Source organism: Rhodnius prolixus, unplaced genomic scaffold, assembly GCF_049639745.1.
Source record: "Rhodnius prolixus isolate KJV_2025 unplaced genomic scaffold, Rpr scaffold_11, whole genome shotgun sequence".
NCBI classification, from domain to species: Eukaryota; Metazoa; Arthropoda; class Insecta; order Hemiptera; family Reduviidae; genus Rhodnius; species Rhodnius prolixus.
The window spans coordinates 14,145,930-14,161,344 of record NW_027411625.1 but is presented as its reverse complement, the minus strand read 5'-3'; the positions used below and the strand labels follow the sequence as shown (position 1 = coordinate 14,161,344).

The following is a 15,415-nucleotide window of genomic DNA, read 5'->3' as shown; positions in this document are numbered from 1 at the left end:
CACTTTTCACACTTATTTTTTTAAAAAAGAAGAAATAGATAAAAATTAAATCAAACAAACTACGATGTGTATTTATTAAGTTTTAATAATTGTTAAAGTAAGGTCTGAAGTGAACAAAATTGAGTTCACAGCGCATACTCTGTTAGTTAAGGAGGGTAGACAAAACGCAATCGCCGATCGATTTTTCGCCTTAAAGGTTTTTTTGAAAACTCATACCCTACCGCCTAAAATGTGTAACGTTAATCGATTGTTATCTCTCACGAAATAAACATCGATTATTACTTCATCTTACTACAATTCTCAAGTTCTGACTTTTGCGTATTCTTTCGAAAATAGCTGCACCGGTTATCCTAAAACTTCTTATATGCACATCAAGACCTATCAATTTTGCTCACAACTCACAAAATTGTTTTGAGATGCTTATGGAAATGCTTTTGCACATGTTAATCTCTAAAGTGGCTCTTCGAACCAAGATACTGTGCTTCGAGCTATGACGAACTTCAGGGATTAGGTACAGCATTGCTAGAATACTACATTCTCGAGGAAATCTGACAGAAAGTGCCATTTCACAACAGAGCTTTCAAGTTTATTTACGTTCTATCAAAACAGGCTAAACAGATTTGCAACAGATTTAGTGGGTTTCTTTTATTACTATTATTACTTATGTGAAACACAATTCTCTGCATATAATTGCAACACTCGCGAAGGACATATTGTCGGTATTTTTGTGAATTCGAAATTTTAGGAGCTCAATGAATTCGCAGAAATAAGTATTGGTAAGTGTAACATTACAACGCACAGAAGTAGCAATGTTATTGAGATCTCTTTCCTAAACCCTCCTAATATCGATTTTCACGCCAATAGTTTCCAAGTTTATTGGCGTTTTAAGTAAACAGTGAATTGGTTTACGTGATCATCGCGGAAAACTGAGAAAACCTACAGGCATGCTATTTTCATCCAATTTAATTCTTAAGAACTCATCAATTCTTCTTAAGAGAAAGTGTAATTTAGGGTTAGCATCTTTTTTTATATTTGCGTTTCACAGAGTAAAGCTTGAAGAAGAGTCAAAGCTTCAATAGTAGTCTGCTCGCACGTATCTTCAACTTAATATTTTAAAGTTATTTGTACAATATAATAATTTTATAAAAAAAGAAAAAAGAATAATGATAAAATCATAAGAACTTCTAAAAACATACAAACTTTAATCGTCGGTCTGCAGTCTATTTCGCTCCAAATACTTTGATATCGTGAAACAAGACTTTTCTAACTCAGTTATGTACTGATGAGGGCTTTCAACACTTCAGTTTCCAGTAATCGTTGAGAGGCTGAGACGGATAAAAATGTGTTAGTCACTGGGCGCGAGGAAGCAGTGCATGTTAGGTGTTCATAAATTTTTCATGTTTATTTTTGAGTGGATTTCAACCAGTAAATCTTAACGATGTTCCTAGAGGCTCCTAAACTCACGTACGTTTTACATTTTTATTGCTATTTCGGATAAGTTCAAAATTATGGCTGCTCGAAAAAGCCGTCTGAGTATTTTGGGTTTTCTCTAAAGAGGGTTTGATAATCTCAGGAATTGTGACTTTAAGTGATATTTCTCTGTAATTATTTAATATTTCCTCAGTTATTTATCGGTTGTTTATTTTAACGCTATTAATGATTTTAAATCAAAAGTGAGACTCTAGGAAATAAATAAGAAGCCAAGCTAAAGTACCCTTCAAAGTTATGTTCTAATAAAAAGCAGGATCTTTCGAAAGGTGAAAGTAGATTTGTTGGTGTAGAATTCGGTTACGTAACGGTAGAGGGAGCTACTAACTCAAGTTCTCTGTCCGTCCGTTCAGTCGTTCGCACAACAATGTACAATCAACATTTCCAGAAATCTACTGGTAAGTCATTTTTTATTTTTTCCAGAATATTAAATTTAAGTAAATCCTTTAAAAAAAAAAAAACTGTAAGCAACAGTTAAAATGTCATATTTTTGAAATGCTGTTTCGGGGTGCACTGAATGCAGAAAATGCAGTGTAAACTCTACAACCACTTTTCCTCACAACAGTTTAAGTAATCAAATTTTCGAAATTTTTAAATTCGTACTGAAATCGTAATTGGTTTCAAATTTCCTACAACAAATTTATTCTTCACGGACGGGAGCGCCCTGGCACAGTTTCCCACTAAAATCGTTTTAAAAAGTTACAAACCAAAGTAATAAATCTAACTCAGTTATGTCATATGTTCCCCAATGATACACCGAAGCGATTGTCATTAGAGAAAACGGGCAGTTCCACATATGCAACACAGGTTTATCCGTGAATTACAAATTCAAAATATTTTATAGGTGTTACAACTGTGCAATAAACGGCTTTTTAGACACTCAACTTTTACTCTGTCCAAAGTAATCAAATTTCCTAGAAAAATGTTTCTAATAATAGTGATAGACGTATTTTTTTTACATAGTGGGCGTACAAAGTTAAAAAAAAATCTCAAATAGACTGACAAAATCAGAATTGATTTTGACTTTACTGAATTGTAAAGTCGCACTTCTCGTTGGGTGATCATGTGCAAAAGCTTATTGTCAAATTTGGTAAAACATTAAAAAGAAACAGACTCCCAAATTTTGAGATACTTCTTTTTGTTTTCTTTTTTATGCTGACCACACACACTTTTGTCACTTTTATGTGTGTGTGTGACCTCAAAACATATAGTTTCCGGTGAGAATTCCAAATTGAAAATTTCTCGGATGCATTCTCTTACGAGGGATATGAAATGTTTTTATGCGTCTATTATCTTTGTTGAAAGAACATGTAAACCAATGAATAGGTTCAGTTTATTCCGTTCAAGCTTCTATTGCTCGGTTTCGGCTGAATTTTATCTACCAGAACTGAATACAACTAACCTAACCAGCGATTTCCTTGAAAAAGCTACAACGATTTTTGTACTTTTATGCTACTTAAATAGCTATCAATTTTATTTTTAACAATTTCAACAAGAAACTGATTGGGTGAAGGTTTCTCAGGTAACTGCGACATAAAGCACTACTGTAAAATGTCACTTCGTTGTGATTTACGATTCCACCGTCTGTACAATGTTAATAGATTTAACTATAAAATTGAAACCATACCACCGAATTTGATGGCGACAGAGCATGGTAGTGTAGCAGTACTCTACTTACCTGCAAGTATGATTTAGGGTTATCAACTCTTTTCTATACTTAAGACATTTCTTGTAAAAATCAGTATTTGAAGGTCACTTTTCATATTAGAGCATAATAATTGCAGTAAGAGAAAGTTCTGAGCGTTCACACCAGAGTTTTTTTAAGAGCTCAAAATCCAGATTTAGTATTTGGTAGCTCGCCAAAATACAGTCTCTAGCGTAACTTGTTCTTTTTACGAGTTTTAAAGATTGAATTTTATTAATTTCACTTTGATGAGTTCTGTAAACTTTATTACCAATGAATACTGCAACTATTTAATTAGGCCTAACAATTTTGGCAATTTTTAACCGCGCATATTGATTGCAAAGCTTCAGAACCCCCCTTTTTTAAACACTTCAGTGACATCAACTTTCAGGTGATCCATAAAAGCCATTCAATTCCATCTTGAATTTATCCGCTTGAAAAGGGCTCCAACCAAAGTGATAGACTAGAATGTGATGGTTAATTACATCTGCATTGTGTTAAGGTGAAAACCTTTATTTAGATTTTCATAGTTAAAAAGCCTTACTTCCGGTTGAGAGGATATTGACCATAAATAAAATAAAACACTTCCTGTCTAATCTGTTGTTCTATGAAATATAAAGTATTCCAATTTTAAGTTTTCTTCGTGTTAAAAAAGGCGGCCAGTAGTCCCAGATTAGCCGGGACACGTCCTGTTTTTCACACTCTCTGCCGGTTTGAAAAAGTGTCCCGATTTGAATAGAATGTCCCGATTTTATGTGGTCACCAATGAGGTGAGAATTTTTCTAATATACCTATGTATAATTAGTAAAATACATTATTATTTTGCAATAAATGAATTTCATAAAATTACAAAAATCTTGGAGCAATTTATTAATTAAATGTAATACTTCTTTTTAGAAAGTTATCCAAGTGAACTCCCGTTTCAGTAGAAAAAAGTTGAATGCATGGTTGGATACGCATTGCAGGAAAATAACAATTATTTATTCACCTTTTCAGAAATTGAATCATTCCCACATATGTCACGTGTCTTCTTCCTTAATTATACCCTAAATTTCCCTTATAACTTTTCAAATCTCATAATAATCATTAGAAAATTAGATTTAAGTTTTATTTCTATTATCTACTTTCGGTTTTTATTTCTAAGAATTTATTTTATTTTTTGTCTAGCTTTTTAGACACTTTTAGATTATGTAAATTTAACTTGGACAGCTCTAGACTCCTAATGATTATGACTGTATTGAGTTACACACAAGGAAATGATTTTTCCATAACCAATGTTGTAAATGTTAAAGTGCGTATTGTTAATTATCTCACATTTATGGAATTCATTTTATTTAGAAATTAGTATAAACTGAAGATCAACCCTGAAAGATTCGAGATGTTTTTTAAAAAATTCGAAGGAAAATTAAAGTGGAATTTGAAATAGCAATGGCTGTTTAAAAAAAGTAAAATTTTTGCTTGGCTGAAGGCCTAGGATCTAATCTCCTTAACAAAAACTTACAGTTTAAAAAGTTAAGTATAAGGGTTGATTGAACGCCAAAAGGTACTCAAATCAGCAGTTCCCAACATTTCATTAATACTTCATTGATATAATTTAAGTAATTTTACTGCATTAACTTTTCCTTCACATTTTTTAGAATTTATTAGATGTCACAGACCCTTATGCTGGCCATTTTCATCTACAAAATATTTGTTCAAGTAGCACTGTAGATTGACTATAATATCTATTTTATATATAACAATCAAACTATTAATTACAGGTTAGAAAGAAAAACGTTATAAAAAATAAAAAAAAATGAGGCTAAAAAATTCAAATACTTTTTTAAAAAATGTTCACACCAACATATGATTTTGTTTATTTTATTTATTTATTTGTATTTTTAAATAAAAATCGTCGGTTTAAGTTCATTCTTCGATTAAAGTAATTGTCATTTTATGTAGTAGTCAAACGTTTATAATAATAGATAATAAATTAATCTGGCTTTATCGTAAATAATATAGTTTTCTTCAATTACATTCTCAATCTAAGTTTTCTTCCCACAATGTTGTATATGTGTAATATAAAAAAAATAAGATATGCATATATTTAGGACAGATAATTATTCCAGTATTTTACTATAAGTAAAATTAGGGGGATTAAATTAAATTACAATTGAGAAATGAATAATTATTGTTGAATAATCTACTTGTTATTAACTGTGTGTTATTTGTGCTCACGAATATTTCGGTAAGACGAATTCAAGATTGAAATATTGTTTTAAATCCAAAAATATTGATTCAAATTTAAACAGTAGCCGACTCTAACTGTCTTTTTCTACTTTAACATGCATGTATATGTGACTACTCAAAATAAAGGGCGTATTAAAGATAAATCAGAAGAATAATTTGTAATAGAGTTAAAATAAAGTACCTATTTAATAACGAAGATATATTATACATTTTATCAAAATTATAACAAAAAAAATATAATGAATGAACTGGCCAGCATAAGGGTCTGTGACATCTAATAAATTTTAAGAAATATGAATGAAAATTAATGCAGTAAAAATACTTAAATAATATCAATGAAGTATAAATGAAATTTTGGGTACTTGCTAATTTGTGTACCTTTTGGCGTTCAATCAACCCTTATACTTAACTTTTTAAACTGTAAGTTTTTGTTAAGGAGATTTTTGTACCTTTTGGACAGATTTTCCTTTTTGTCTATTCTGCAAAGTTACATATCTGCTTTACAGATTAGATTTTTTTAAAATTTGGAATAAGCAATTCTATCATTATAAACTGATAAGGTGTTAAGTCGGAACCGTAACTACTACTGGAGAGATCTTTTTAAAAAATGATTATAGTTGCGGTGCCCAAACCATCCTCAATAACAATTTTTTTTTGAGAAAACGTTTTGAATAAAATAGGAAGGTATTTGTACGTAAATAGCAAAATTAAACTGCGTTTTCAGTACTTCCTTTTAAGAGAAGTAAGAAAAATAAACTGCGATTGCAGTACTTCTAGGCAAAGAGGCAAAGATTTTTTAATCGAACGACAATTCATTGATTTAAATCGGTTCACTCATTGATAATTTAAACGATTGCAATACTTTCTCTTAGTAGGTGTAAGAGCATGATGGCACTTCACAGCCACGTAGAGGAGCTTTAACCACTTCTTCGTGCTAAATTTTATCAAAATCGGACTAAGTGTTTTAGAAATATTGGTAATAATAGTTTTAGAAAGGGCCTTACTTGGGAGGGGGAAACTCCCCTCCTTATGAGGCAATAGCGTCGAGGGTTTAAAAGTGCAAATCTGAACAAAATTTCGATTCGAATGACACTTCATTCATGAAAATCGGTCATGAAAGTCGATAATTTAAAACGATTGCTGTACTTCCCCTTAAAAAGTGTAAGAGCTGAACGTCGCTCTGATGTTACGTAGGGGAGCCTTAAACCCTATCATCCTACCAAATTTTATCATAATCGGGCCAAGATTTACAGAGTAATTAGTAATAATAATTTTGGAGGGGTCCTTACATAAAGGGGGCTAACTCCTCTCCCATTCGATGTACAGCGTCGAGACCCCCAAAAGGCACATCTACATAAAATTCCGAATCGAATGACACCTCATTCATGAAAATCGGTTCGCGCGTTTAGGCGCTACGCAGTTTACAAAAAAGGTAACAACAACAACAACAACAACAAGACCAATTTTTGAAAATGCCGTTTTTGTTCATATTCAGCAACTTTTTTCTCGTAATATATTAAATCTGGGTTTTGCCAAAAAAAATACAATTATAAAGGAGGAATTGCCCTAAATTTTAAAAGAAATTTGAGAATTTTATCTTTAATAGAAAAAGAGAAAAAAATTGTCAAAGTTGGGTGTTTTTCAACGTTACGCTTTTTCGTGCAGTTTTTGACGATCAACCCTTATACAACTGTCCTACCGGACAGTTTTAATAAGTGAAACTATTGTTGCAGATGAAATTGCAGCAACCAATGGCGAAACGGAAATCTGTTGCAGCAATGATGAAGCCGCCTTGACTAAGGGCAGACTGCTGTGCAACAATATTCTAGAGAATGGTGGCGAAGTTTGTCTGGAGCGTGGGCCAGTCCTATTACCTTCATGGTACGATCACCAAATGATGTGCAAGTAAGTGAACCAGCATTCTGCTTGGTTTGGTTTGGCCACCTTCGGCTTTTCATAATCTTGGGCAGTGGCCGTAATTTAGTCCCAAAGCACGCAATTTACAACCGTTTACTTTCGTAAGATTTCACTAACGGACGAAAATTTAGGTCTTCTATGATTTCTAAATCCCGTGACTTATTATTTTTTTTTTAACCCCAAAATTACATTAAAAGGCAAATGACGTTTTTATAAGTTACGTGCACTGCGACTGTCTATTGCTAGATAAGACAACCCCTCCAATATTAAGGTACCTTAGAAATCTCAGGATCTGACGCCTACTCAGTTTCTAGATCTTCTCTGGGTGATGGCATAACAGTCAGACAGAAGTTACGTTAAATGGTATCTCTTTCTACTCCCTACAGAATGTGTAGGACCTTCTGAGCCCAGATATTTCAGGTGCCCTCTGATTCGACAAGGCCAGGAAGGAAGCACGTTAGTATGCGTAGCCTATTTTCATTTAGACTGAGGTGCTTCTGATCTCTTCCGGAAGTAGTTGCCCAGAAAACTCTTCTCCTGCCTTAGCTTAGCAAAAGTTATTCAGAGCTTGGTTATATTTTCTTCTTGCTCCTTTCTAAGCTCTTCTTGACAAGGCCAGACGCCTATCGTACAAAAGGGTTAAGTAGAGTTAAGGAGTTCAGATATCTGATGTATGTGTTGGCATTTATCGCCTATCGTTTAGTATCGACTTTTTTAAAAATGACCTAGCGTTCTGTTTGATTATAGAGAAAAGAGACGTTCTGCTTGAAACTACATGCTCAAATGGAAGACTCAAAACAGTTGCTTATCGAGTCCCTAATTGCGCAGCAACGAACTTTTATGCATATTGATCAGATTAAATTTCCGAACAATAGATTAAATGTTTATTTTTTAAGTCCTTTAGATCGGGAATTGGACGTTCATTTTTAATCATATTAAATTAAGGTACGAATATAAAAAGGTTTTTCAAATGGAAATTAAAGAATGCAGCTAAATAAAGCAGTGACCTTGCCGCGTTGTATCAATTCGCAAGAACAATACTCTAAACACTAATTACTAAGAAAATTTGGAATAACAATAGAATTCACACCCAACTATGGGATAATTCTTAAAATAAATAATTATTCATAAGACTTTGTTTATATATGAACATAAAAATAAAAGTAAAAATGAAAAAATAAAAATTGAGGTTTCAAGCCAATATACACTCAACTATTGTTAGTAGAGATTAAAAGAGAATATATTTCAGAAAATAAATAAAAATTGCTCTGTTTACAAGATGGCGTAGCAGATTTTTTATCAGAAGTATGCTGCTGCCTCAAAAAAAGTTTTGCTTGCGTACTATTTTTTCGCACCTAATGCCTTTGGTTAGTGAGTGACCTTAAATATGTTAATAATACTGCTCTTAATTTCACTGGGAACAGAGGCTACGCATGACAGCTTTTTTATTCATTTGAGCTCTGGTTAAATAAAAGCGTCTAACGAAGTGCCTAGAGAATACTTTCTACTTGTTTAGAAATGAATGAATACTGTTTCGTCCAAAATTAAAATTAAACTGCATATAGAATGGCTGCGGGCAAAGGAATTTTTGTACAATGCGTCACTGATAAAAAGCTAGCCAGAATCTGGATATCTCTCTTCCTAACAACAAAATTTCCTTCTCTTTTAGAGGACAGGAGTACTTTAAGGACAACCTTTTCAATATGTTTGTGGCTGCCTTGAGTGGATTAACAGCACTGCTTGCCGTTCCCACAATCTTGTCAGTGCTTAGCAATACAAAAAAGTCTTCCACACCGGCCTCAGCTTACAAGAGGTACCTTCAGCTTTATTAGAATGTCCAGACATAAGATATCAGAGTGCGAAAACAATATGTCTTTTGGATAATACTATATAGCTAATTATTTTTTTACATGAAATATAATTAGGTGAGTAAAAAAATATTTTTTTAACAAAAAATCATATTGTTATTATCTCTTTGATGTAGGATGATTGTAAAAGGAGTAAGACATGGTTTCCGTAAAAATGCTATGAAGGCAACATGACATATGTAGAACACTACCAGTCAAAAGATTGATATAATACAATGTAAATATCAGATGTATGTGGATGGATTTTAATGTCCATATTTTATTTTAGCAGATAAAACGACTATTTTGTTTATATAGCCCATTAATTTCATTCATCAATAACTATTTCAGGTATTACGAGACAGTGGTACATATGATAAGTTGGTACGAATCCGACCTCAGGAATCCAAACTCTAAGTAAGTGTTATTAAATATTTGAAGGAAATCTGTTAATAAGGTTTAATTTAATAGGTTTAACTTTGTCGATGGTGGGAGGTGTTTGTGAAAGTCCGAGGGGAAAAATAAAGTGAGCTAGCTTTTATGAACTCAATCACAAAATATATTACCGAACTGAATTTAATTATTAATATCCTAGTGCGTATTTGTAGGGCGCAACGTGTAAAGTTTTGAGTTTAAAAACTATAAATTAAAATTGCAGTAAGAGGAAGAATGTGAGAGTGTTCACAACAAATGTTTAATCATATCGCCCAATGTTGACCCATGGCATCAATTTTCTTATATTAAATATTTTAATTAGAGGACGTCAATCCATAGCTGTGGTGAGGAAGATGCATGATCACGCTGCGAAGACGGCTGGCAGTATCACGCAGCGAGATTTGGCGTTAACCCAGTTCGGTTTTATTGGCATAGCCATTGTCAGCAGAGAGAAACTAGGATTGTCAACAGACATGAAGCCCCTAATACACTTCTGGAAGGTTATTGGCCATTTAATTGGTATTCAAGATAAGTAAGTTTTATTTAGAAATTATCAAAAAAGATTCTGATCACATTGTTTTCAGACGCAATTGTCGTTGCCGACTGTCCTTTCAAGCTCAAAAAAGGATCCAGGAACACGATCATCAAATGTGATTAATCATTCTAATCAGACTAATTACCATCTTTATAAACATTTTTGCCTCCCTGCCCTTATACTCTCGGGCGCGAAAATAAAACGAATTATTAGGTCTCCCTTAATTTCTTATTTCATTCAATTATCCCTGACAATGAGAAAACTCTACCACGTTGGATTCAACCCCTGCAGGGAATTTGTTATTATTAAACATATTTACAGAACATAAGTAGTAAATTTATTTTTTTGCTTATTGTTTGCTTTAAAGAAAAATATAAAATCCTAAACATTTTCATTGAAAGTTTCACCTTCCGTGTGATAGTGTTGTTGGAAGAAGGCAGAAAAGTTGTTATATCGCAGGTGAATAACATTGATTTTGTTTGGTTATATAATTACAGATTTAACTTATTCAGCGGATGTGAGCGCTGCACGTCAGTTGCATGTCAAGAACTGGCTAGGCAGATATTTAAGCCAGGCATAGATGACCCACCTGAGAACTTTCGCGCTATGTGTTCAGCTCTACTAGTGGGTATGTGGCCCATCGTACCTACAATGAATCCGAAAGCGTTTTTTGAATTCACCAGACGATTACTGAATTGTCCACCAAAGCAATTAGACTTTCTAGCTACCATCTCATTAAATATGCAGATCTTTGTACATAATTTGTTAAAATTACCAATTATTTCTGTAATTCTATTGCCATGTTTAAATTTCCAAATGTGGTTAACTATCTTCGTGCAAAATACCATGCCTATTCTGGCGTTTTATGCATACAGGTACACTTGGAGGCATGAAAACTGATATAATTAAGAGAAAAATGTAAAACTAAAAAACAAATCTGTTCGATGATGTGTGATTGAGAACTTATCTAAGAAAAAGACAAATCTCCACAGTTACTCAAAATGGACTAATTCAACTCTGGCTATTAAGAGAACTGTATGAGAATTTTGGAATTATCTGACGAGTTTCCAGGGGGCTTACACACAAGCTATCGACCTTTCTCGTGCCGTCCATTCGTTTACCTGAATAATGTAAACCTTGCTTAGTAATCTCAGATGATCTTAAATAATCATAAAAACAACAACGAAGTTATATAATCAGTACCCTACCTACACTGTGACTGTCACACAATGAATTGGTAACCTCTACTTCTTCGTACGAGACCACAACTCGGCCAAACTGCTCCAGATGCTAAACTTGCAACATTAAGAAATTTATTTTCAAATTAAACATTAATGAATGGATAAAGTTGAAGACATGGTTGTAAGTGACATTTCATCTGATTGGGTGTGACCTCTTACGTGACTCCTTGACTGAGATCAAATCTCATGGAATCTTTGAGTGTTCCTATGCAGTGAGTGCTACTCAAAAAAGAGATGCGGATTCATCAATTTGCGCTTAGGAAGTAATTGAATATATATCTTACCTGTGCTTTATGGATCTCAAAAAGTTACTACAAGTATCATTATAGGGGACAATTAAGAAAAAATTATTTATTTCAACTAATCAATGAAAAGGATTTTATACTGTTAAAGAAATCTGATTTGTTAACTTAGCTTTTCACCAACTCCTGATTTTCATCCTCTTCCGAAATTAATTCCATCAGGATAGTGTAGAAAATTGACTTCTACTTATACTAGTGTCAGGAAGAGGAGGAAATGGTATCCCTATATGTCGGCTTCGCAATCGTTAGGTTGCAGGCATATTGAGACCAAAAGAGATCATGTTGCAAAAAGACTTGTGGATAGGACCCTGGACCTCGTCAAACAGGGAGGCTCGATCTACTATAACTTTCAAGGGGATGGTGCAATAAGCCTCTTTAGCTGCAGTTTCTGGGGAACTGGGATTGCCCCGTATTACCGTAATAATAATATAAAGATAATAAAAACGTCACCACACTGTGTGACTGGATGCGAGTGAGGTTATCTAAGATAAATCATTGATAAAGAGATCAAGGTTCCATGTACTGTTGTGGCATGTCTAATGCAAACAGTTCTCTACTTGAAATTTTGTTTTAATGAGCATTAGTTTAAGTTTAATGAGTACCTAGACTCATTCTGTAATCTACACATAACAGTACAAAAAACAAAAAAATTTTGTCGCAGTATTCAACGGTGATTTTTTTTTTTAATTTATCTAGAATTAACTGTAAATACTGTTCTAAAAATATAGCAATTAAATTTATGTATTACTTAATTACAAACTAGGAAAAACACTTCGTTAAAAGGTAAAAAGAAAAATATAGTGATAGGTGAGTTTTATAGATGAATTATTTTCGTTTTTAGTTTTTATTGTTCAATTCTTGTTATATGGATAAATGAGTTGTTTAATGTTTTGCGTTCAGTTTAGAAATCATTTACTTTTCGCCTGAGTCAGCATCTATAAAATTATTACAAAAAATTATAAATTATTTAAAATCTTATTTTTAGTTCCTTATATGTATTTATAATTTGAGTGATGTTTCATCTTCACATGGTCTTTCTTCTTACTAGCTTTATGAAAGCTTCAATAAGGGGTTCAAAACAGGATCTTTCATTCTGAGAAAAAATTCTTATATTGCTGTGAGTAGTTACTTAAAAGATTTGGTCCCATTCAAGATCGTAGATAGTGTAAATAAGTACACACTTGGATTAAAAATATAAAGTAGTCTTGAAAAGGTTGGTTACCATATGGTATGTCAGACAATTGGACGAATCGAGAGTCTTAGCGTTCTTATCTGTTAATTCCCAAACGGACTTTGTTCTGCTTAGTAGTAGTACTCCTTTTAAGTATTACTTCCAGTTTATATTTTATCACATTATGTAACTATCACTTAAAATATGGCTGAGTCGAGTATAGAAAGTCAGGCTATTTTAGGTCACTGCATTAATAAGGTAAAAAAACCACAAACGCAGTTTCCGAAGCATTCATCATCACCTATCGCACCATCACGGCGAACTGAAATCTGTAATCACGGTGCCGATCTTATGGGTATTTTGGGAAATTAAAAAGGCAGATTTATTCATGCCGAATTCATGTGTAGTTTCCTGGAATAGTCATCTTCCATCCGCCTGCTTGGATACTTTAATAGTCACTGGTATAAGGAGATATCTCAATATAATAAAGTCACTCCCAACCTAATTCGTAGATCATCAACGAATTGTTTGGATTGTGAGAAAACTAGGTTTTCGGAACGAAACAGGTTCCCTTCTTGTGAGTTTCACTTGTACCTTGAGGCTATTTTCTGGATTTGTTCGGGGATCGGTGAATCTTAGATGGCATCTGGATTTTTGTCCTAGACTTGGTTTTTGTAGTTTCGATGTTATCTACATAGGGACATAAACTGACTTAGGGTAGAGTAGGTCTTAGTCGCTTTCCAAAGATAAATGTCCTTCGTAACTTTCGTGACTAATGATCAGAGGTTACTCGATTTAAAAAAATTTCCTTGCTCAGTTGCGTTTTAATAAACTTTAGACTTTTTTTTTAAGGCGCGTCAACAACTGAAGTAATTGGCGCCCGGAGCTTTTTTCAGCGCAATGTCGGCATCCGGATGGTGTTCTCTCATTGCAGACAACACTGTCCATCACCGGACAGTGGACTGTAAGAAGCTCCTAGGAAGAGAAAATCTAACTGCTAGTAGCTGGATTCGAACCCAGGAATCCAGTATTTGCTGATCACTCAGATTATCTCTTTCCTACCAAATATATTATTCTAAAGTCAAATTTAAATTCCCTGATCATCTTTTTCTGGTATTACTGGACAATTTTCTTAGTCTTAAGTGCCCTTAGAGGTTCTTTAATTTGGAAAATGATTAACTAAGAATTGGAATATAAATGTACATAAAATTTGTTATATTTGTAAATAAAAGTTTTTTATTTTATATATTTCTTTTTAAAAATTCCTTAGCCCCGTTCAAAAATGGACCAAGAAAAAACCGAAAATGGAAGATAACAGAAAATTCTTGTGTTGACCAAATATCCAAATTCTAGAAACGCAGGAAGCTTAACTTAATATGTAGTTTGGGCTCCACCTAAGTAATGACTAAACGTAGTGATCAAAAATTCCTTACCAGAACCTCTTCTTAAAAAATGGATTTTTTTACTTTTTCTAAATGTTCACGAATGTGGCTCCGACTATTTTCTTCAAACTGTGTACATCTATTGTACTCATGATGGGTTTAATCTTTTATTTAAAACATTTTGGCAAGCAAATTCTATCAAGACCACTTTTTGGAGAGAGGTGTAAGTAAGGCTTTCCTTTAAAGGACTAGACTCTATATAACTTATGATTTTGTGTCGTACATATTATTTAGGACAGTTGCATATGTTGCTAAAATTCTGAGTTAAATAAAAATTCAGCCACTGAAGTTCCATCTTTCTTAAAGTTAACTCCAACAATATTATTTAAGCGCTTTTTATCTTCACTACACTATTGTAGATTACAAATTTTATTTAGGAAATTTTTCAAGAACAATTCGATCAAGGGGCAAGGGGACTCCGGGGAGAAGTAATGGGTATTCTTCTAACTAAAGTACATTTTTTGTAAGATGTACGGTTCTGTCTGTCTTCTATTACAAACGGGGTTGGTTAATGTCTTGCTTAATACCGAAAAAAATAAAATTTCCAAAACTGTGAGTACAACTTCCGGAATTGACTTGTCTATCATTTTTTCGGGAAATATCTCTGCAATGGACTAGGTCATCTTCAGGGCTAATTTACAATATACTGTTTTACATCATTAGAGAGTTCCTAACTCTCCTACGATTTTCTCTAAACTATTAATATCAAAATATTATATGTTTCTAGTAAAAAATTCGATTAGCATTTCGAAGCGTAAGTTGGAGTGTAGCTCGAATGAATCAGCACCTCGAAAATCACATGAAAGTCGTGTGGGCGGGCACAGCAGATTTTTTTAGTAAGCTTTTTGGGGGAGATATGCACTGTTTTTTTTTGTGCTTCAGTCAATCTAAATCTACCACTTGTTCTAAGATAATGATAATATAACTCGGGTACAGAAATAGAAACCAATTTTTTTAAAAAAAAACGCCTTATTAGTACCATACCAGAAAAAACGTATAAAGTGACACGTTGTTTCAAAATAAATACTGGATTTATACTTTGGCATTATTAAACACTTAAAATTAAACTACGCTAAGGAAAACGATAATTAATTTAGGAAATGAAAAGAGGAGCTGCCATAGTT

General features: G+C 33.2%; 1 protein-coding gene across 1 annotated transcript; it reads left to right on the top strand.

Moving 5' to 3' along the window:
- The first annotated feature begins 1,185 nt into the window (after positions 1 to 1,185).
- On the top strand, positions 1,186 to 14,093 carry LOC141459110 (uncharacterized). The gene is made up of 6 exons (XM_074137712.1): positions 1,186 to 1,886; positions 7,135 to 7,306; positions 8,988 to 9,131; positions 9,517 to 9,582; positions 9,923 to 10,132; positions 10,633 to 14,093. The coding sequence occupies exons 1-6, from the start codon at positions 1,856 to 1,858 to the stop codon at positions 11,033 to 11,035; spliced, it is 1,026 nt and encodes a 341-aa protein (XP_073993813.1). The 5' UTR covers positions 1,186 to 1,855; the 3' UTR covers positions 11,036 to 14,093.
- The last annotated feature ends 1,322 nt before the right edge of the window (positions 14,094 to 15,415 follow it).